This window comes from Xenopus tropicalis, chromosome 8 (genome assembly GCF_000004195.4).
Source record: "Xenopus tropicalis strain Nigerian chromosome 8, UCB_Xtro_10.0, whole genome shotgun sequence".
Classification (NCBI taxonomy): domain Eukaryota; kingdom Metazoa; phylum Chordata; class Amphibia; order Anura; family Pipidae; genus Xenopus; species Xenopus tropicalis.
In genome coordinates this window covers 80,770,324-80,794,143 of record NC_030684.2, presented here as the reverse complement: position 1 = coordinate 80,794,143, position 23,820 = coordinate 80,770,324, and the positions used below count along the sequence as shown (strand labels likewise).

Sequence of the window (23,820 nt, the reverse complement as noted above, 5' to 3'; positions counted from 1 at the left end):
TATCCTTTTTGTTTTATATGTTGTTTTCTTTTTGCTTTTGTTTGTGCTTTATATGGTAGGAACCTAAGAATCCCAAATTAGAAATTAAGATTTGTATTCATTGTATATACTGTATGAATGGTTGCTTCCTAGATAAAGATATATATATCTAATATATGAAGATTTATATATTCTCTGTAAAGTTAGTTATTTCTTTTTTTTGAGTCTTGATCCATGTGTGTATTAATTGTTTCAAAAAGGCTATAGTTTCATAGTATAGCTGTGCCAGTATGAAGCATATCCTTTCTACGCATCCAGACAAGTCCTAGGTTATCACCAGTCTGTAGATATGGCTCGCGCATGCAGGTTTATAAAAGGGCTGCAATTAATGTCTTTCTTGTATATTTCTGGTGATGGTGTCTGCATGGGCCTAGGCCACTGGTCAGATAATCGTGTCCCACACAAAGAGCCAAGTGACTGCTGACCAGGGTGCTCTGAAGGTTGGTGGGCCTCACTGGATTCAGAGGGAGTAGCTGCAGATTTGTCGGTGATATTTAGAATCTTGCTAATGTGTGAAAATAGAGCAGAGCAAAATCCCGGGACACCATCATAGCCTTGGAAAAGAACATAGCCAGGTTAATTTAGCCAGTCATTCACACAAGATAATCAAGGTTTCAGCTTCATTCTGCCAAAAGTACAGCAAGACCATATTTCAGAAAGAGTTTCTAATTCAAGCTGAGGTAACCCTGGATCTAACCGGAATCATTCAGTTCTTTAAAGGGGTTGTTCACCTCTGAGTTAACTTTTAGTATAATGTAGAGAGTAATATTCTGAGACACATTGCTATTGGTCTTCAATTTTTAATTATTTGTAGCTTTTTAATTATTTCAATTTTTGTTCAGCAGCTCTCCAGTTTGGAGTTTAAACAGCTATCTGGTTGCTAGAATCCATATTACCTTAGCAACCAAATAATTTAAAAACTATAAGAAATAAATAATGAAGACTAACTGTAACATATAAAACTATAGAACCACCCTTTAATGAGAGATCACTTATTTTGAAATCTGTCCATAATTTGTCATCTATGTGCCTTTCCCTTCACTCATGAATTCTACAGTGCCTACTGCAGGCAGTTCTCTGTACATCAGGGTAGCCACCAGTCTCATTGCACTCAAAGGGAGTGTATAGACCTGTTGCAGTACTTCATTAGTGCAAGGCAGTGTGAAAATGAAAAGCCCTAGAGGTTGTAAATGACCCATTAGGTCTCAAACAATCTAGATAATAAATCCCTTATACTTACATCAATATTTTAGGCTGCAGTTATTCCAGCCTTAACTGTCCAGCCTTCATCTTTACACTGTCCAGACATAACCCGCCTAAACCTCAACTAACTCCTGACCACAGAGACTGCTGTCAGTCTGTCTGATGAGCATTAATGCAAAGTACATACAATGTAATTTACCAATGAAAGTGATATTTTAGCTAACATACCTGGGAATGCATTAACATCAATAACTGCGACACGTCCAGTCTGCATGTCTACAATTAAATCCACACCGAACAGGGACATTCCTAATGCCTCCTGCAGCCCCTGAACCACTTGATTTACCACTGAATCCAAAGGTGGCACAACCTCTGTGCTTGGAAATGGCTGGAAATAAAAGGAAGCAGAGTGAATTTGCTGTTGACCAACAGTTTTTTTGTTAATCAAACAAAGACCCTTAGGGGCTGATTTACTAAAATTAGTTTTCTTCTGGCATTCAAATATAAACTCAACATGGTATAAATTTGAATTAAATATGTTCATTGTTGTATATATAAAATGTCACGATAATGTTGCTCAAAATTTCTTAGTAAATGTGCCCATAAGTATCTACCACTGGAAAGTTTGTCTTTTGCAATATACAGTCTCAGACCATGTTTGAATTAAAAGCATGCTTAAGAACATACAATAGGTTATAAACCAAAAACACAAGAACAATTATAAACCAAAAACACAAGAACAAGGGAAGAATCTATATAAAAAACAAAAGCACCATTTTTCCATTCAGAGGGCTGATTATTTAACATAAAACATTTTTGGGACCCATAGGGGCTGATTTACTAAGACACGATTTCGAATCCGAATTGGAAAAATTCCGATTGGAAACGAACATTTTGCGAGTTTTTCTTATTTTTTGCGATTTTTTTGGCGTCTTTACGATTTTTGCATAAAAACGCGAGTTTTTCGGCGTCTTTACGATTTTTGCGTAAAAACGCGAGTTTTTTCAGCGTCTTTACGAAAGTTGCGCAAAGTCGCGATTTTTTCGTAGCATTAACACTTAGTAGTGTTAAAACTTAAAAGGCGCGACGTTTCGCGCAAGTTTTAACGCTACGAAAAAATCGCGACTTTGCGCAACTTTTGTAATGGCTACGAAAAACTCGCGTTTTTACACAAAAATCGTGAAGACGCCGAAAAAACTCGCGTTTTTACGCAAAAATCGTAAAGACGACGAAAAAATCGCAAAATTACCGATCATTACGAAAAAAACGCAATCGGACGCATTCGGCCCGTTCGTGGGTTAGTAAATGTACCCCTTAGACTTTGATAGTTAAATTTCTCCATGAATCTGCAGCGGAGCCTCCCTATAAGAGAGCAAAAAGGACTGTGAAACTGCCAGAGCAGTCTATATGAATTTAAAGGGGTTGTTCACATTTGAATTAACTCTGATGTAGAGAGTGATATTATAACAACATTTGCAATTGGTCTTAATTAATTTAAATTAATTTTGAATGAGAAAAAAGCCACAGCTGCTTAACAAATTTCAGACCTTTACATGGCAGTCAAGTTAGGGCCATATACCCTGTTATTAAAATGTCAAAAAATGTAATTGTCTTTGAAAGAGATTACATATATCAGGTGCCATATGAACCTTTCCTTCCCTCTGGGTGGTAGGACCTTAGGTAGAAGGCCAGAACCTATTTGCCTGGCTAAACCCCAAGAGTTATGACACCAGTGTCTAGGCAGAAAGGCAAAGGCTGTGAAAAAGCATAATAACATAATGGTCTGTTAAAAAGGTCAAATTGCCTGGCAAATTGTAAAGGGGCAAAATATAATTGCCTGCCAGAAGTGAAGAGCTAAATGTCCTGACAAAAATTCAAGGACCAATACATTTGCCTGACTTAAAGCCACTGATCATAATCTAGTCTTTCTGCTATTCATGCATGGTCATCTTTGAAATTCATCAAAAAGCAAGCATGAAAAAATATTGGGTTAGCAAAAATTCAAGGACTGTAAGACAATTTCCTGTGAAAAACAAACAAGTCAAACAGTGGATTGCCAACAATCTAACCAAAAAATTTGAGCACATTTTTAACTGTGTGCCCATGGGAAGTATAAAAATTATCCTTAAGTAAATATCCATTTAGAAATGGAAGGTGTTGTGCTAAGTGCAAAAAAAATTTGCAATAAAACATCTCTACTATTTAGCATGTTTTATATCTAACCACTGTGGCAGTTGGCTGCAGATGCCAGATTCTCCAGTGGGTTCTAGGAGGTCCAGTCTGACATTAAAGCCAGTACAATCTCATGGGAGTGGCCCAAGACATAGGTTTGTGTTAACTAATATATGCACTCATATATGCACTTTCTTCTAGAGATAAAGTGTTTACTGGTAGTAATGGCAAAAGCTATAGAGCAAAGCCATAAAGCAACATGCTTATTATTTAAACAGGTACACGAAATACATTTTCAGCATAAAGTGTCTTTGTGATCATATAGAAATTACTGACCAGAAACATCCAAGTTGGCACAGCTCAAAATGATTTTAATATACAGTTAAAGGACACCTTTTTTATTTTCGCCTAAGTAGAGTTAAATTGCCTGTGTGCTAATAGAAAAGTAACGCCATCACACTAATGGGCACAAAGTGCTTATATATCAAGTACTGGAGTTAGACTGTTTTATTATTTATTTATGGGGGGGGCAATTTCTACTCACCTCTGATAGGTAGGAGCATGACTCAGCTTTGGATACCTGATGACTATCAAAGAAGATTGTGCTTTGATCTAAAAGAAAGGGGGATATGGGTAGAAATAGAATAGTAATATAAGTACTTTCTTTTCTGTTTGTTATTCACTGCATAACCATTACCCATTGCTTCACCTGTCACACACAGTAGCTCAGCATTTGCACACTTCCTGACCATTTAATGATTCTTTCCCACTCTGAATTAGATAGAAACTGATATTGCCTGAACACATTAATACCAAAGCTCTGCACTGAAAAAAATAAGCAAGCTACTGGTTACTAGCTAAGTTTTTAAATGTGACACTTTGTACACCCACTTTGTGACCCATTTGCACAAAGTAGTTAAAGCTAGATAATGCTAACACAGGGCTGTCCAGCTGGAGGCTTGGTGTGGCCACCCAAAGCCTGTGCCTAGATGTTAACTAAGCTGCATACATCCATCTTGTTGGCAAACCAATCCTGATAGGTTTATTTAATGCTTAAACATTTTAGTAGCCTAATGTAAGGGTGATTCAAATTACAGAAAGACCTTTTATCAGAAAAACTCCAGGCATCTTAGCATCTTTCCTGTAAACAGCAGCTTTTCTGTTCTGTTCCTATTTAGTCAAACCAGAACACATAATCATTTATTTTTTATGCAGATCCCAACTATCCTACTACTACATACCACAGTTATATATGTACAACAAACAGAGACAGTACTGCACTAATGTGAATGTAGCTCACACAGCCAAACACAATAAAAACTTAAAGTGTTACTGATTTGAAAAAAATCTACTTTTCAAAATATGAATGCACATTAAAAGTTACCTACAGGTCATGTTGATTGTTTTTTGCTGTATTTCTGCTTTTGTAAGTAATTGTTACCTGAAGTTCCTAAACCTGTCTATCCCTTCTCAACCTGTCAATTATAACTTCTAATGATAAGGCACTACTGATGCACAAATATGACAGCCCCCTCATAGAAGATCAAGGGGGATCAGACAGGTAATATAAAAGCATCTGGCAAATACTTTTGTGGCAAAATTCTAAATATCGTACAAAGTCAATGTAATAATATTTGTAAAAAAGGATCTCATTTCAGGTGTCAGTACTGACCTGTTGGCCCAAGAGGAAAATTGCGCAGAGAGGGCCTTTGCACAACAAAATGTTGTGATCCCACAATAAAAACTTTGTATAGGGTGGCACTGTGGTTGATGAAGCTTTGCAGGACACAAGGGGGTGTCACTTCACTTAATCCACCTTCATTAAATATCAAGGACATCTACAAAAAGAGCAGGGTGATTTAAAGAAGCAGGGTCAGATGTTTTCAGCAGTGCTGAAATTTATATAATTCCTATTTAAAGTTTGGGTCAGAAAGGTCAGTCAAAGTAAATATGCTTTAATAAATAAAACTAGCATTTTTTTAGTAGAAATCAAGCACAATTATGTGCTTAGTAAGCAAATGTGTAATTGTTTTCAGCAAAACGTGATGTAAAGTAAACGACTTATTTATAAAATTGCAGTTTGAAAAATACAACTTACTTTCCCTTTTATGTGCAAAAGTTTATTAACACAAGAACAATATAGGGGACCTATTTTTTCCTTTATCAAAGATTTAATGACACTGCTTTAAGAAAGCAGCTACACCCTTCTCAACCAATTACAGCAGAACAAATTCCTTACCCAGCTAATTAAGTTGTGCACAGGAAGTTGGCCTGTTGCACATACCAATAGAATGATGCAACAACCGCACTTTCAGTGCTCTGCAAAGACTCCACTCTGAAAATAGGGAATTCTGAAAATGTCAACCCCTGGATATTGTCATTATCCCTTAAAACCTACAGTAAAGTGCAGTATGATTGACAAATAAATGAATATGTGGTTGTCACAGCTTCTATGGACAAAAAAACCCAAACTTCCCTATAAACAACAGTCACTTCCTGCACCCAAATGTATAAAAATATGTTTGGGAAGTACATACCTGGTGGGAGCGGGGGCCATGAGCCACTCGGGTTTTACAAACTGGGAGACAGAGAGAACAAAATGTCATTCTACATGCTTGGGCTTAAATCAAGGCTTTAGATTAGAAGGAAAGCAAAAAAGCAGAAAAAGTTCCAAAGAATAAAACTATGGAACTATTGTGGTAATAAATATTTTATTTGAGGTTTATCTCATGGGAATAAGGAAGTTTCTAAATATAAATCAACTGAAAATTCTGCACTGTTTTTGAAATAATCAAGATAATCTTTTGTAACCTCCTCTCAGTAATCTGTCTTTCTTCATTCTGCCTTCATGCAGGAGTTGGATTTTGGTTGACAGTTATCTGAAAGACACTTTACTCTAATACATCTGTCTCCTACTCCTGCATGAAGAAGCATAAAGAGACAGACTGTGAGAGCAGGATACTATAGATTATCTTGATTATTTGAGAAACTATACTGAAATTTTAAATGACTGAAGGTTATACTACATTTTCAATTTCACTATAGTTCTCATTTTAGAAATATGCTAAAACAGGATGAAACACCCATGCTTGCTAAATAGTTCTTTATCTTGCTGGTGCTCATTGTCCGATATAAAGGAAATACTTTATAGATCATGTATAAATAGACCACAGACTATACAAATGACCCAGAATGCATGTGTTTGAGTGCCCTCAAGCTTATTGCTCAGTATTGTTAATCCTGTAATAAGTATATTGTTGTCATTAGTGGCTCTTAATGCATGCATGATGATTTGTCTTTATTTTTCTCAGAATCAACAGATCAGTGTTGGTAAGGAAAGGCTGGGTGTTGTTGGTCTAGTTACCCATTATAATGAATCATGCTTAGTACAGCATGCAGGCAGAATAACAGCCTACAAAAGCAAGTAGGAATGATTCCCACTCACAGGCAATAGCTAATAATGAATTCTCACATAAGCATTTACCTAAAATAGATTTTTTTCCATCCTCCACCCCATATCTGTAATTAATTTGTTAATTTCAGATTGTAGATATTAATTACAGATGGTAAATGGTGTTGGTCCAAAAATGCTTCATTCTGTAATGAAATTCAGCCTTGCAGTGAGAAGGCTAAAAGATATACTATACACTAATGTGGGGCCTATGCCTTAAATGTAAAGCATTACTATTTTCCTTATGAATATTTTCTATTTACAAGCCATGGAGCATAACAAACATGGTTACTAATATACACAGTTGTTGCATGCACACCCACAGACACCAACTCAACAAACCCTGAACACCACATCAAAGTAAGACACCCTTCCCTCTGGCATACAGTGGTGTGAAAAACTATTTGCCCCCTTCCTGATTTCTTATTCTTTTGCATGTTTGTCACACAAAATGTTTCTGATCATCAAACACATTTAACTATTAGTCAAAGATAACACAAGTAAACACAAAATGCAGTTTTTAAATGAGGGTTTTTATTATTTAGGGAGAAAAAAAATCCAAACCTACATGGCCCTGTGTGAAAAAGTAATTGCCCCCTGAACCTAATAACTGGTTGGGCCACCCTTAGCAGCAATAACTGCAATCAAGCGTTTGCGATAACTTGCAACGAGTCTTTTACAGCGCTCTGGAGGAATTTTGGCCCACTCATCTTTGCAGAATTGTTGTAATTCAGCTTTATTTGAGGGTTTTCTAGCATGAACCGCCTTTTTAAGGTCATGCCACAACATCTCAATAGGATTCAGGACAGGACTTTGACTAGGCCACTCCAAAGTCTTCATTTTGTTTTTCTTCAGCCATTCAGAGGTGGATTTGCTGGTGTGTTTTGGGTCATTGTCCTGCTGCAGCACCCAAGATCGCTTCAGCTTGAGTTGACGAACAGATGGCCGGACATTCTCCTTCAGGATTTTTTGGTAGACAGTAGAATTCATGGTTCCATCTATGACAGCAAGCCTTCCAGGTCCTGAAGCAGCAAAACAACCCCAGACCATCACACTACCGCCACCATATTTTACTGTTGGTATGATGTTCTTTTTCTGAAATGCTGTGTTACTTTTACGCCAGATGTAACGGGACACGCACCTTCCAAAAAGTTCAACTTTTGTCTCGTCGGTCCACAAAATATTTTCCCAAAAGTCTTGGCAATCATTGAGATGTTTTTTAGCAAAATTGAGACGAGCCATAATGTTCTTTTTGCTTAAAAGTGGTTTGCGCCTTGGAAATCTGCCATGCAGGCCGTTTTTGCCCAGTCTCTTTCTTATGGTGGAGTCGTGAACACTGACCTTAATTGAGGCAAGTGAGGCCTGCAGTTCTTTAGATGTTGTCCTGGGGTCTTTTGTGGCCTCTCGGATGAGTTGTCTCTGCGCTCTTGGGGTAATTTTGGTCGGCCGGCCACTCCTGGGAAGGTTCACCACTGTTCCATGTTTTTGCCATTTTTGGATAATGGCTCTCACTGTGGTTCGCTGGAGTCCCAAAGCTTTAGAAATGGCTTTATAACCTTTACCAGACTGATATATCTCAATTACTTTTGTTCTCATTTGTTCCTCAATTTCTTTGGATCTTGGCATGATGTCTAGCTTTTGAGGTGCTTTTGGTCTACTTCTCTGTGTCAGGTAGCTCCTATTTAAGTGATTTCTTGATTGAAACAGGTGTGGCAGTAATCAGGCCTGGGGGTGACTACAGAAATTGATATTGAAATTGAAAATTGAAATTGATAAACCACAGTTAAGTTATTTTTAACAAGGGGGGCAATCACTTTTTCACACAGGGCCATGTAGATTTGGAGTTTTTTTTCTCCCTTAATAACGTAAACCTTCATTTAAAAACTGCATTTTGTGTTCAATTATGTTATCTTTGACTAACAGTTAACGGTTTTTGATGAGCAGAAACATTTAAGTGTGACAAACATGCAAAAGAATAAGAAATCAGGAAGGGGGCAAATAGTTTTTCACACCACTGTAGTCATGGCTGGAGAATATAAGCTCACAGTTTTATCAAGTTCATAGGAATACATGCACCACTAACACACCTTTCATTTAGTGTACATATTACATGAACTTACATGGCAAGTTCTGTACAATACATATAAACAAATGCACTGCTGGAACCTGTGATCCAAGCAAACATACACCTAGCTCACCCAGAATTGACCCAAGCTCATATTATGTGACATTCTGCTTACACTAATATAACATACCCCATGAGGTTAAATGGTAAATGCACACATGTACACAATAACACACCCATCCAGTCACACAGTGATACAGAATCTGACACTCCCAAAGAACTTTGTACTATGACACAGACCCCAGATATACTCTCCACCCACATGCTGTGATAAGGAGAAAACAGCTCCTTTTTTGCCAGAGTCACTGAGCCCTACAGCACAATTAGCATACTAAAAGGCAAATGAAAAACCAAGAACACCACACCTTGAAAGAGAATACACTGAGGACACTTGCTATATACAGCTAATTTCAATCTCTATGCTAAATGCTGATCTGTTGCTACTTTCTGGGGCCATTCAAGGATCCAACTATACCAAAGTAAGGATATTTTCTTAATGGTTTTAGCCCTGGAAGACAATAAAACCTGGGTAATATACACCAAAGCCAGAGACTTGTCATACCACAGAATGAGTAGTGGCAAGTCCTGGCAATGAATGTGCTCAATGCCTTATACCCCCTGTTTGCCCTCCTGCCTTTAGCAGACTTTGCCTTTAGCATAAAAATACAACATGCAGCATAAATATTGTCCAACTACAGTAGTCATAGTAATTCATGTATCAGTGAAATATGTGCCTTCACCCATAGCACACAGTTTATCCTACTTCAAGCAGAGTGGCCAGGCTTATGAAAAATGAAACATGTGCAACTGTAGCAATGGTACTGGAATAAAGTGTTCTTACTTATAGGAAATGTGAGATGAGTCCTGACCAGTGCTACTATGTCACAGTTCTTGGTAACCAGTTCTACACATGGAGGAGAAAAGATGCCACTGGACCCTTTAAGATACATAAAAGAACAAAATGAATCCCTGCATTTGCCAATATAAACCTTAGTGTGTTCCATTACTTAGATTTAAGAGTGACCAGTGATTTTTATTTGCAGTTTTAAATGTATCATATTGCTTTCTCATTGTGACTGGCATCCTCAAGGATTAAAAGCATCTTGCAAAAATACTTAGGGTTTGGTCTTGAATATCAAAATCTATTTGTGAAATTAGAGTCCTAAAAAGGCATATTATACATAAGCGATCAATGTAGGAGACACAAAGAATATTAACAGAAATCATTGTCTACCAAACAGAAATTTCTGGCTGCTATTCTGACATCCTAAAGCATGATATTAGCCTTAGAGAAGTCCACCTAATTTCTAAGTGGAATTAAAATGACCCCTTTCCTTATTGAACTTTGTTGCAGACCTTGACTGTAGGACTCCAGCTTGTGCAGGAGCCTGTATGATTGAAATCTGTCCAACAATATGTGCAGAGCGGGAAGTGGGTCTAGAAGAACAGTATAGGGATGTGTGTCCAGATATACCTATAACCGCAAAAAGGGAAAGAGCATTAAGCATCAATACCAGAGAACATGGGGTTATCACTAATAGAAGAGACAAACTGGTAGGAACTTGAAAAACAGAAGAATCAACAAATCTTAGTCATGCAAAGAACTGCCGGAGGAGAAATTGATTTACAACAGAAGATTTAGACAAATATAATTGTTAAATTGATAAAATAATGAAATAAAAATATGATAATTTGTATAGCAGAGTTGACACATGACATAGTGATTGGTGGGAGAGACACTGAAAGAAGCAGAATACAGCAGAAACAGTAGAGATTGATTGAAGGGAAGGGCCTTAGGCTATTGTGGGACAAATATTCCATAGAAATGAGTGCAAATATAAGGTCAACAGATAAGGTGAAAAAATTATCAAGGCAAAAAGAACAATAAGTATTGTAAGAATGTGTTGAGCACTTCTGGAGAAACGGGGTCAGGGGGTAAGAGGGCAATGGCAGAAGAACAAAGCCTAGAGACAGAAATAAAGTAGCAGAAACAAAAATGATGGGATCACCAACAGAGTGATAACAACCATAAAGCATCACAGAAGGGGCAGCTTTATCAAAATATGAGATTGTAGCTCACCACAGAAAAATTCAACCACTTTCTATACATTCCTATGGGATGTCTTTTAAGCATATTTATCAAACGGCGAATTCTTTCTTTTACCCACTAATAAATACGCTTGGTGAGCTCTAATTTCACATTGTAATAAATCTGCCACTAAGTTTTACTGGGTTTTTTAGAAAATAGGTTTATGCAACATAATTGTCTAGTTTGCAATGATTTCCAGGTTTCAGAAGTGTATTGCTCAGTATCATAATGTTTATATTTGAATTTTTCCAAAAGCCTTCCACTTGCAGTGCAAATCCTAACTTGGTAATGCAGAGGCACAGACTTATCCACCACAGTTGTAGTAGTGCAAATCACCATGAAAATATGAATGTTTGCCTAGTAATAAATGGCAGTTAGAATAGTTCTCAAATGATCTAGTAGTCATGATTTGACTGCACAATTAGATCAATAAAAGTAAATATGCTTTGAATATATTCAGTTTATACCCAGCTATGCCTATAAAGGTAGCCATACACGTTCAGATTTAAGTCTTCTTCTGACGAACGTTCGGATATCAGTTGTACGTTTCAATGAAACAATCTGAAACTAACCTTCAGAATGATATTGTAGGATAAAGCACACATACAAATCGGAAGATGTTCTGACATGAAATAGTTGGCAGACACCAATCATACGAAAGTGACTTCCATTTATTGTTAGCCAACTGAAATTTTCTAACCTGGTCGATCAACTAAACGGCCGATCGCCATGATATGAAAACTTTCGGAACGGTTCACTCACGGTTCGAGTTTTGTATGATTTTATCAGTACGTGTCTGGCCAGCTTAAAGAAAAAAGAAAGTCAAAGTCACTTGGGGGTGCCAAAATGTTAGGCACCCCCAAGTGACTTTGACCACCTACCTTTTACCCCGGGCTGGTGCCCCTGGGAGGAGAGAACAGCACCAGGCCGGGGTAGCTGTCGGCGCTTACTTCTTCCTGACTCGCTGCGCGCGCATGCGCAGTAGAGTGAAAAGCCGAACTTAAACATTAAAGTCGGCTTTTCACTCTACTGCGCATGCGCCCACCGCTGGCATTTCAGCAACGGAAGCAGGAAGAAGGAAGCGATCCGCTCCAGGTACCCCGGGCTGGTGCTGTTTTCTCCTAACAGGGGCACCAGCCCGGGGTACGAGGTAAGCGGTTAAAGTCACTTGGGGGTGCCTAACATTTTGGCACCCCCAAGTGATTTTGCCTTTCGTTTTCCTTTAAGCCTGAATTAAAACCTATTTGTTTTGTTACAGGTGTTCGTATGCCAGGAATAAAGGTATGTAATGCCATGCCAATATCTCATTGCTCATCAATTGCCCAGAACATGTGTCCAAAGAAAATGCATTAAAAAATTCCAATTCCCCTTGATGACTATAACAAGTCAGAACGAAGCCAAAATCATACTCAGAAGATAGCTTGCATTTTCCATTTAAATTCTGTCTCATTTTTATGTTTCTGTGATGATATCTCTTAGTGACATTTATAGGACACTTGCACGTTTCTCATACAATTACACCAGTGCATTGCTAAGTCGTTAACATGGATATCCCTTTATCAAATCAAAAGAGTAATAATCATGACATTTAAGTAAAACCTCCTTCCATTCTCCAAGAAGCACATAACAGGTTGTATGAGATTCACACTGATGATAATATAGTATATATTGTTTTATTGAACTTCTATATCACATGAAGGTGAGCTCAGAAGCGCTGATTATCTTAGTGGACATGATGTGATCATGCTACTAGTGTAGAAAGGAACATGACTCTGACTTTAACCCAGGCCAACTAGCCTCACCAATAATTGTGTCAAATTGTTTATTTGAAACTGATAGGGAAAGCTCAGAAGACCTGAAGAGCAGTGACTTCCCAAAAAAGACTATATTACAAGTGAAATAACAGAGCCAAGAATTACTAGAAGAACAAAGATAAACAACTTATAGGATATAGAAATGTTTGCCGAATGCCAAATATGTGTTACAACAGCTCCCAGATCCCTATAGGACTGATGTTTTACTTCATATACTAATAAGCTAGAGTTCATTTGGCATGGGATATAATGGACATTTAAGACATACAGCTACTTGGTACATATGACACCTCCTGCCATAGGAAAAGTAATACTTACAGGGCCCTGTGCGGATGCCTTAATTACTAATTACTAATTAAGTAAACCTGATCCCAGAAGAAGGCAATGGGGAAGCAGCTCCTGAGGCACCCAGTACTAAAGTAAATACTAGAAGAAAAGTAGCAGTGGGTTTGCTGGGACAACAGCAGGCATTTATAGTGAAAGAGGTGTTTGTGGGATATTAAGAAGAGTTCAAATATAAGGAAAAGAGCCATGTGTGTTCAAAATAATTACAGAACATAGAACATAAGCAATATTAAATGGTGATGAAAGCTCATGTAACCATGATGCCATTTTTTGGTACTAGGGCTTAAGGCTTCCTATGAGCAACAGCTCTGTGTGTTAGAGCTCCTCCAAAATGACTTACATATGTGTCAGCTCAGGTGCACATTTGCACCACTTCCCTTTGCCATACGGTATCACAAATGTTATTGATACCCTGGGTGACTTGGTTAGCTTTGAGGAAATTGTTTGCTAACTTTAGAGGCACTGGGCTGCTTGCTTTGGAAATTACAAAGCAGCACAAGGACTTCTAATGCTATGATGTATTTTAAATTAAAGGGAAATAAAGTCCAGTAATCAAAGAACACAACAAACAATAAAATACATAGAGACAATACAATATATTACAGGTATGGGATCCCTTATCCGGAAACCCGTTATCCAGAAAGTTCCGAATTACGGAAAGGCCATCTCCCATAGACTCCATTATAAGCAAATAATTATAATTTTTAAAAATTATTTCCTTTTTCATTGTAATAATACAACAGTATCTTGTACTTGATCCAAACTAAGATATAATTATTCCTTATTGGAGGCAAAACAATCCTATTGGGTTTATTTAATATTTAAATTATTTTTAGCAGACTTGGGGATCGAAATTACAGAAAGATCCCTTATTTGGAAAACCCCAGGTCACAAGCATTCTGGATAGCAAGTCCCATACCTGTATATTATAACATTAGGACATTTGTAGTAATTTCTATAAAAATAGGAGCAAGAGCCAATACTATATTGTATATATACTATACTATAATAAGAGCCACTTACATTATGAATAAATAAATAAATAAATAAAACAGATGGTACAAGGTAATAACATAACATTCCTAGAGGCAGGATAAGACAGTATCAGACAGTGGAGCAACAACCATGACTTATGGAAACATAAATAAATAAACATAATACATAAGGCATTGCTAGAAGAATTTGATGACAGTCAGGGAAAATTTGGAGCAGCTATTACAAGAAAAATAAGGCTGAAAAAAGTAGCTCTAGACTAAGGGAAAAAACAGAAATCAGTTTTTAAAATGTAGCAATATGCATTATAAAACTGAATGGTACCACATCTGGCATAAGAAGGGCAGACATTAAAATGAGGATGGTATATATTACTTGACATATTTAATTATATTTACCAGCATCAACAGTTATTTGAAGTATAGCAACAGAAGGCACAATGAATAGCAGACATTCATAGTTTATTATCAGAAACTGTATTCTATTCCACTGTTACCTGTAGCCTCTGGACAAGGTGATGGGAAGCCAAATCCTGACCAGCTTCAACAAGGAGATCTGATATTTTGTGGATAATCAAATCAAATGTCCCCTGGCTACTGATTGGTTGGGTGAGGTCAATCTGAAAAGAGATAGCCAAAATGTAATACCTGAAAAAACATATCTAATGTATTAATTTACTAGTACAGTTGCCACATTGTGTCAATGCAATAACTCATTTAATGATTTTAGTGTAAATTAGTGAAAGCAAATTCCTTCTGGGCTGCTATGGGTTACCGCACAGGTGCAATTTCATGTCTAACTTGTTAAAGGACCCCTAAAGTATTGTCACAAAAAAACACATTGAAAATAAAAAGTAAAATGGCTTAAAAATTCACTTCTGACAGGCCCAATGAATGGAGATATGTAAAACACCCTACTGATTAACTTACATCAATGACATCATATCCATGGCTCCTGAAAAACAAAAAGACATTAGATAAGTGACAGCCCAGTTATAATATATATGCGTGGCATGGATTGGCCTGGTTATTAAATTAGTATGAAATTTGATCTGTGTTTAAAAATGGAAATACACCATGTATCTTTTCACTGTGCACATTGTTCGCCATATGTTCTTTTATTCCTAAAACTACTTTATACTATATTATATATTTTCAGCCAAAACAAGATACCTTTTATTCTACATTAATATTCTTTACAAAATGTTTCTATTTCTTGTATAACAAAGTTGAAAATTAAATTAAATTGCAAAAGTAATAAAATATTGTTTTTTGCAAGATTAAAGGGAAAGTTGCCGAACTGTTTCGCAGTTCCTCCACTGGATCACTAATTGCAGACAAAATACAGATCAGCGCCACAGGCTATGGAAAAAAAGGAATATTCTACTAACACAGTAATATTAAAGTATTCACATGTAGTGGTGCTGATTATTTCTCATATTCCATATTAAAGAGCTAGATTATATTAAAATTATGATGTGATACAAAGAAATCTATTTAGCCCTCAAGCAGAATGGGGGCATAAAACCCCTTTTAGGGTCACATCACCCTGAAGTGGAACAGCCCTGCTTTAGCATATGCTTGTGTTGCTCCCCAACTCTTTTTACATTTGAATGTAAGGGTAAAAAAGGTTGGGGATTCCTGATGTAGACAATAGTTATCTAAGAAATGTTGTATTTCTTGTGTTCTTTTAGTTATTTGTATTTCTTATTCTAAAGCACTAGTGTAACTACATATACAACAGACTCTGCAGTTGTGGGGAGGTCTGTTGTTTCATAGTCTTCCCTCCCTGGCCTCTCCCCAGTGCAGTGCGGTTGAGCGGGTTGGGCAGGGGAGGAGGGACTGTTTGCACTGGGTCCCCTCAGAAGATATTTTGCAGGGGGGCCCAGCAGGCCCGGATTTGTGGAAAGGCCACAAAGGCCCGGGCCTAGGGCGGCACAAGTTTAGGGGCGGCATGCCGCCCCGCAGCAACAGAATTTTTAAATTTGTCTCCCATACGGAGCAGTCGGGACCTCTCCCCACTGCTCCGTATGGGAGTTTAAATGTGCGAATGCGCATTGATCGCGCATGCGCACTCAGGGGGAGAGGGCGCCGCGTGATTGCGCATGCGCACTCGCGGGGGGCGGAGGCGGCCTCGGGGCGCCGCCAAGAGAAATCCCAGGCCCAGGACGACCATGTTATGCTACTGTTCTAAAGGTCTCAGCTGCTATTGGGTTCAGGGGCTTATTTAGCTTACTTAGCAACCAGGCAGCAGTCTGAAAGTTAGAAAGGAAAATGAGTTGGAAAATAACTAAGCTTTACAGTCATGTTTAGGTTGTCAGGGTCAGTGAACCCATCAACCAGATGGATTTTCATTTTCAGGCTGAAAAGAGACTCAAAACCCATAAACAATACAAAATCAAGACTATGTGAAAAGTTGCTTAGAACAGCACCATCAATAACATACTAAATGGTAATTTAATGTTGAGCAACCCCTCTTTTGCAAAATAACTTATCAGTGACTCTTTACTTCAACTACTGTGGCCTATTTTTTGTTGTTTATACTGTACAATAACATTGATTTCAGTTCACAGACGTTGTAAAATTTTATTTTTGTTTCCATAATCTCTTTTAATACTGAAAATTTTTATGTGCAGCTAGGTTTTTTACAGTTAACATGCCAACAAAAAGAATATAAAAATCCATTGTTTACATGCCCTAAAGCCATTGTTCATGCCCATGCCCATGTAGTGGCAAAATAAAATAAAAGGTACAGAGAGATCCAGACATATAATGTTAAACAAGTACTTAGCATTATTACAATACAATGACAACAGTTGCAGACTGCTTTCTATTATAGTTGAATGGAATGACTCTGAGTATGGCACACTGGTGTCACTGATGCTGCCTGCATTCTATGGCATACTCCCAGCAAATTCCACAGACTCATAGTGGCATATTGACTAAGATGTAAACTTTCTCCTCATCTAACTCCACCAAAGCTCACATCAATAAGCCAGGCGTGTTTTCAGAAGGACATTCATTATTTACTTGATACTGCAAATTTGCCAGTGCAAGCATAACATTGTCAAATATTAATAGCAAGTTTGTGGTTGCAAAGTCAATTTGCCAAAATGTTTCTTTTTTAGTTCTTTAACTCCTGACTTCTTCCATTATGGTTAAGGCTGTTTGTTATTGCAATAACCTATCAATATTTTGTGTACTACAAAGCTGGTAGTGAAAGTAGAAATAAAAGGCAGTTGAGAAGTATACTGTATGTTGCCTATAATAGCAGTTTTATTACAAGCAATATCAAAAATGCCTTCAGTGTGATGGTCGGAAAGTTAAAGTAACAGAAGTCTCTGTAATATTATAAGGCACTAGAGCACACTGCATGTGTGAGTGCAAGTCACTGTCACTTGTGTAAACAGAACTAAAATATATTTATTCCTTAATAGAGCACTGTGCAGGGCACATTACCAATCATAAGGCTTTCTAGTGCTTCTCCGTTAGTACATGGGTGCTAGAGCTAAGCTTCAAATGAGGCCAGGGGTGATCAAGGACCACAGAGTACTTTATGTAAACTTATAAGAAACTTAATATCTATCTGCTCTGCTACCCTTTATTTACTACAACATTGTCTTACATCACTTCAGCTCAGTATAAGTTGAAATCTTACATTAGCCTATAGACATGCATATAGCTAGATATCTAAAGCAAAACTCTAATTCATAATATTATGATGAGTGCTATTATGAACATTCATTGTAAATAATGGAAGGTAACTGTAGTCGTATAGCTAATATAAGGCTGCTAATAATATTGTCTTAGTTATCCTTGTTGAGTCCTGAGATATTAGCACACTCTGCACAAAAATTTTTGAACTGTGAAAAAGGTGAACACAGGGACAGATTTACCAACATGGATGCTAAATTGCATCAGTGCAGTTGCCCAGTTGTTTGCCTTCATTTTTCAGCTTGTAATAGAAAAATCAAAGCTAATTTTTTGTAGATTTTCCTTGCAAATAAGCATCTATGTAACTAAATCAACCCAACAATGTAGGATTGCCTGTGCAACTGCCAAGTCAATCTGTACCATATCCCATTAGCATCAAGTGCAGGCTAATTTACTGAAAAGAGAAAGAAAGGCTAACTAATGTTATATAATATATATGTTATTTACAATGATAGCGTGTATATTTAATACAGCCAGCTACGGAACTGTATCACTAGCACAGATCTTAGCACTGCCACACCTTTGTAAATACTTAACTGCCTAAGGCTACAAGCAAAGTTTACGTATCATACTGTACACTGTTCATTTCAAAAATAATATGGAGATTGTACTATGAACAAGACATACAATATGAGTTTACAAGTATGATGTTGTAACACAGACATCCACACAATACATAAGGTATGATAGTACAACTCCCTCATTTATTGTGATATGGTTTAAATCAAAAAGAAGAATGAGCATGATATCTATGGAATAGTGGGACATATATATTTTGTATATCATTGTATGGATTCAGGTGGCATGTAAGCTTTGTTTGTTCAACTCTTGCTTGTTATAAAATGATTGTAAGGCACTGTGTTACTTGCTGTATAAGATAATGATGATTAGGCATAACATACGTGATGGTGCAAATTAAACAGATAATTTTTCTGATATTCTGAATATGACTGTGAGACAAACTCTGAGAGATATTACTTAATTTTTTGTAATAGTATAAGGTACACAGGTATCTAGCAATTGTACAAACAAGGCAGTGAGTATGACTAGTAGCAAATCTCTCCAGAGTCCCAGCTATTTACAAGTCCCTGGGTATAAAGAAAGTGGGGTTGGTCTCTGTGTAACTGCACAGGAACTGGTGAGAAATTGTTCTTTCTTTTAGTGTATTTTCCCTTATTAATTTACCTGCAGAGTTCCTCAAATATGTGAAAGCTGAGTTTCCTTTTTTTCTTTTCATTTAAGCACAAGCCAATGGTCTTCCTCCTCTGCAGTGCAGGCATGGTGATCTCTCTCTTGTGCCTTTCCTCTGTCTGGGACCTGTGTGAGGCTAATGAAGCAGGCTCCCCTGTTAACACCCGGCTGCACCTGTCACCTTTGACCCCTCATTATGCCTGCTCGGTGCTGGAAATATTGAAGGATAACTGACCCTGTAATGATGAGGAGGGGCAGAGGTTTGGGTGACAGTGGGAGGAGGGATGACACATTTCCCACACAGAACAGGAATTAGCAAGTCACCATAAATATTGATCAGCTCACTGTAACCTGGGATATTGTGTGTGCGCCACACCTAGAGGTGACGACAAGAGTAAAAGCTTTGAAAGGGGACAATAAACGTTTATATGTCTTTGCCACACTCCTAGAAACAGTAGCTTTTATTCACACACACACTTTTTCTCTATACACACGCGTGCGTGCGCACACACACACGCACACACACAAGCTATAGTTAAGTAGCTATAGCTATATTTACATAAAAGTGTTGTAGTGCCTATCCTAAAAATATACAAAGAGCTTTATAATGGAAACCAAGAGGTGTGTACCAATGTAAAGAAATCGGTATACAGAGGCAGAACTAAAGAGCACATAATTAATACAATAATTAATACAAATGTATTATTTGGGGATTTGGCCAAACCCTGAATCCTTTGTGAAAGATTCAGCTGAATACTGAAACAAATCCAAATTCTAAGGACTAAAGAGAACCATGCGCTGCACATGCAGTTAAAAGTTTTAAATTTCAGTGTTTATGTGACAAAAAGTCACATGATTTTAAGGATTCAGTTTGGCCAGGCACGTGGATTTGGACGAATCCTGCTGAAAAAGGCCAAATCAATAGCTGCCTTCCCGACTAGTACCAGTAGAACATGGGTTACACTGTACTCTTTCACCCAGAATGGACCTTCGCTAAGTGGAAGGGGAAGGTGGGGCTGTTGTGCAACTACACCTCTCTTGCTGCTATACAGATAAAAACAGAGGGTGCCAGAGGTTCTTGCAAACAACAAAATAAAAAGTGTTTATTAAACATCCACAGGGTTTACTCATAATACAGCTTCTCAGAAGCCAGTGGTACAGGCAACACCACATGCAGAGTGTAATACAGACTGACACTCTCCTAAGGACAGATTTGACAGGAATATCACTTCACCTCTGCCACACCCCATAGTGGATCTCCTCGGGGAATTCTCTATCCTGCTTGCCTATTCACTTGGATCCCTACACTACAGGCAATTTGGCATGGGAGAGATACCTCCAAAACTACCAGTCCTATGTAGGAGCTCAGATCTGTTTTTTCTAGCTCAACCCTAATTGCCTTACACTCCTAGATTGTACTATAAAAGAGCTAGACCTGCCACTATCTAATGCCTCATTCACTGGGCCCTGTTCCCTGACTTTAAATAGGCCCGTGCCCTAGGTTCACACCTTTTCCTCAGGTGGAAGCAAAGAGGAAGGTGCCACTCCTTTATCAGTATTATACAAAAGTGAGAAAAAAAGGTTTGTACGGAGCAAACAACCACTGCTGTTTAAAAATCTTTCACTTTATTGCAGTCTCTTTAAAAACATGTTGTACACAAAACAAACGAAACCACACGCTTGACGCGTTTCGTGGTATCCCACCACTTTCTCAAAAGCTTTTGAGAAAGTGGTGGGATACCACGAAACGCGTCAAGCGTGTGGTTTCGTTTGTTTTGTGTACAACATGTTTTTAAAGAGACTGCAATAAAGTGAAAGATTTTTAAACAGCAGTGGTTGTCTGCTCCGTACAAACCTTTTTTGTTGCTTGGAAATTTGGCCGTCTGGGTTCCGGCATGGACGTTGAGCACACACTGACTGTCCAGTAAGTGCTCCCGTGAAATTTGATATTATACAAAAGTGAGGCAGGAAGTGGTCACCATCCCTGCTAGCCAATAGCATACATATGTAAATGAACTTAAATACATTCAGGGCCACCATCAGAAATCATGGGGCCCCTCACAACAAAATTTTCTGGGCCCCCCTCCTTCCATGCTTCCCCAATGGCCCCTCCCCCAATGACCCCTCCCATAAGTACAAAGGACACAAAAACATTGGTAGCCAGGGACCCCCTTAAAACATTGGTAGCCGGGCCCCCCTAAAACATTCATAACCCCTAAAAACATTGCTGGTCCTCCCCCAGTGTCATACTATGGCCCACTCCCCCCTGCGTCCTGCTCCCCCTACATCCTCCAGCTCCCCCTAGCGTCCTCCAGCTCCCCCCAGCATCCTCCAGCTCCCTCCCTAGTATCCTCCAGCTCCCCTCCCAGCATCCTCCAGCTCCCTCCCTAGCATCCTCCAGCTCCCCCCAGCATCCTCCAGCTCCCCCTAGCATCCTCCAGCTCCCTCCCAGCATCCTCCAGCTCCCCCTTAGCATCCTCTAGCTCCCCCTAGCAACCTCCAGCTCCCTCAGTATCCTCCAGCTCCATACCAGCATCCTCCAGCTCCCCCTTAGCATCCTCTAGTTCCCACCTAGCAACCTCCAGCTCCCCCAGCATCCTCCAGCTCCCTCCCAGCATCCTCCAGCTCCCCCCAGCATCTTCCAGCTCTCCCCCCAGCGTCCTCCTGCTCACTGTGCTCCCCCCAGCATCCGCCTGCTTCTTCCGGCTGCGTCCTCTTGCAATGTCCCCCGGCTCCCTGCTGCATTAAAGTCGTAGGGACCATTTAACCCTATGGGTCCCTACATTTGAGTGATAACTTAATAAACCCTAATATAGTTTACGTTTATAAGCTACTAACTATCCATGGAGGGTTTCATTCGATTTTACTAGGGCTGTAGAATCCATATTTGCCTAGAAAATAACAAATAAAAATGTACATTGGGGATGAACAAGGCCCAAAAAAATATTTCTCATACAAAAGAGAGACTGTTGCTACCAAAGTTTTATTTTCTCATGTTGCTCAAATAGAACCTTCTGTGTATCTTTTTCCTCACAGCCTGTAGTGAGTAATTAGTGAGCTCAGCACATTGCAAAGCTGGCACTTCCATGTGAACACTATACCCAAAGAGTAGCCTAGATAAGTTTCTCAATCCAACAATCCATAGCAACCAATCAATATTTGCTAACATTATTCTAACTGCAACAGACCTGAAAGAGACAGATTCCAACTGGTTGCTACGATTTACTGGCCTGGAGCAAATGTTTCTCAGACATTGCTATGTAAAATTCACTACTTGTGTCTGTCTAGTGTGGATGTTAAGGCATGATATAAAACCTATTTGTGCCTGTTTCCGGAGGTGAAAATATTTGCACCTGACGTTTGCACCTGAAGTTGTCCCTTCCGTGTGTGTGTGTATGTGTGGGAGAGCATGTCCATCTGGGCATCCTTTATGGACACACCATTCTAAAGGCACATTTGGAAAGGCTTTGGCACAAGGTGCATTGGGAGCCATGAACTTGATAGCTGCTTAAGGGAGGTTTTACCACAAAGCTCCACTGTGCTGGGAGTGCTGCACTCTGTACCTTGCACTAGCTGTGCAAACAAAGCCTCAACTGGCACAAGGCCTAAATTGTTCCTTTACTGTAAATTTGTGCCCAATACAGTTTGCACTTAAAGGGGTTTTTCACCTTTAAATTAACTGTTAGTACGGTAGTAATGCTATTCTGAGACAATTTGCAATTGTTTTTTTAATTTTTTATTAGTTATAGTTTTTCGGTTATTTAGCTTTTTGTTCAGCAGTTCTCCAATTTGGAATTTCAGCGGCTTTCTGGTTGCTAGAGTCTTGTTTATCTTAGTGACCAGGCAGCAGTTTGAATGAGAGACTGAAAGATGAACAGGAGGGGGACTGACTAAAAAAAGCAAGGAATAATAAGTAACAATAATCATAAAAATGTAAGCTTGCAGAGCAATACTTTTTTTTTTATCTACTGGGGTCAGCGACCCCTGTTTGAAAGCTGGAAAGATGTAAAAGAGGAAGGCAAATAATTCAAATACTATAAAGCATAAATAATGAAGACCAGTTGCAAAGTTGTTAGGAATAAGACTATGGGGCACATTTACTTACTCACGAACGGGCCAAATGCGTCCGATTGCGTTTTTTTCGTAATGATCGGTATTTGCCGATTTTTCGGAAAATTGACGCAACTTTTTCGTTGCCATTCCAAATGTTGCGCAAAATCGGTATTGGTAACGAAAAAGTCGCGACAATTTCCGAAAAAATCGCAAAAAATACGAAAAAGTCGCAAAATGTTCCTTTTCAAATCGGAATTTTTCTAATTCGGATTCGTGGGTTAGTAAATGTGCCCCTATAACAAAATAAAAGTGATCCACCTCTTTAACAGCGAGTGCTAGAGTGCCAATCATTTTTCTACAAGTTTTTTTTCAAATCCAATCTCACCACAGAGATGGCCAAACAAGGTCTCATGTTGTATGTTCAGCTGAGTGGCCTGCCTAACAGTTAGTATGTTGGAACTACATCCAACCCATGCGACCGTGCCAGTAAGCCGTAGGAAAATCCCCACCACATAGTTAAAGCCAGCTTCAGCAATCAACAAACTAAGTAGAAGAGAAGAAGCAGCCATTACACTGAGAGGAGCGTCAATAGCGGAGTAACAAGGGAGAGCGTATTCAATGATCTCTACACA

General features: G+C 38.6%; 1 protein-coding gene across 2 annotated transcripts; it reads right to left on the bottom strand.

Moving 5' to 3' along the window:
- Positions 1-28: 28 nt before the first annotated feature.
- LOC100144987 (uncharacterized loc100144987) lies at positions 29-23,766 on the bottom strand. Of its 2 annotated transcripts, NM_001126552.1 has the most exon segments (11): positions 29-593; positions 1,471-1,630; positions 3,959-4,026; positions 5,087-5,252; positions 5,952-5,992; positions 9,832-9,927; positions 10,347-10,464; positions 14,728-14,850; positions 15,161-15,185; positions 19,130-19,371; positions 23,574-23,766. In NM_001126552.1, coding segments are annotated over 10 exon segments (1,173 nt in total). In that variant the 5' UTR covers positions 19,225-19,371; positions 23,574-23,766; the 3' UTR covers positions 29-312.
- Positions 23,767-23,820: the final 54 nt, after the last annotated feature.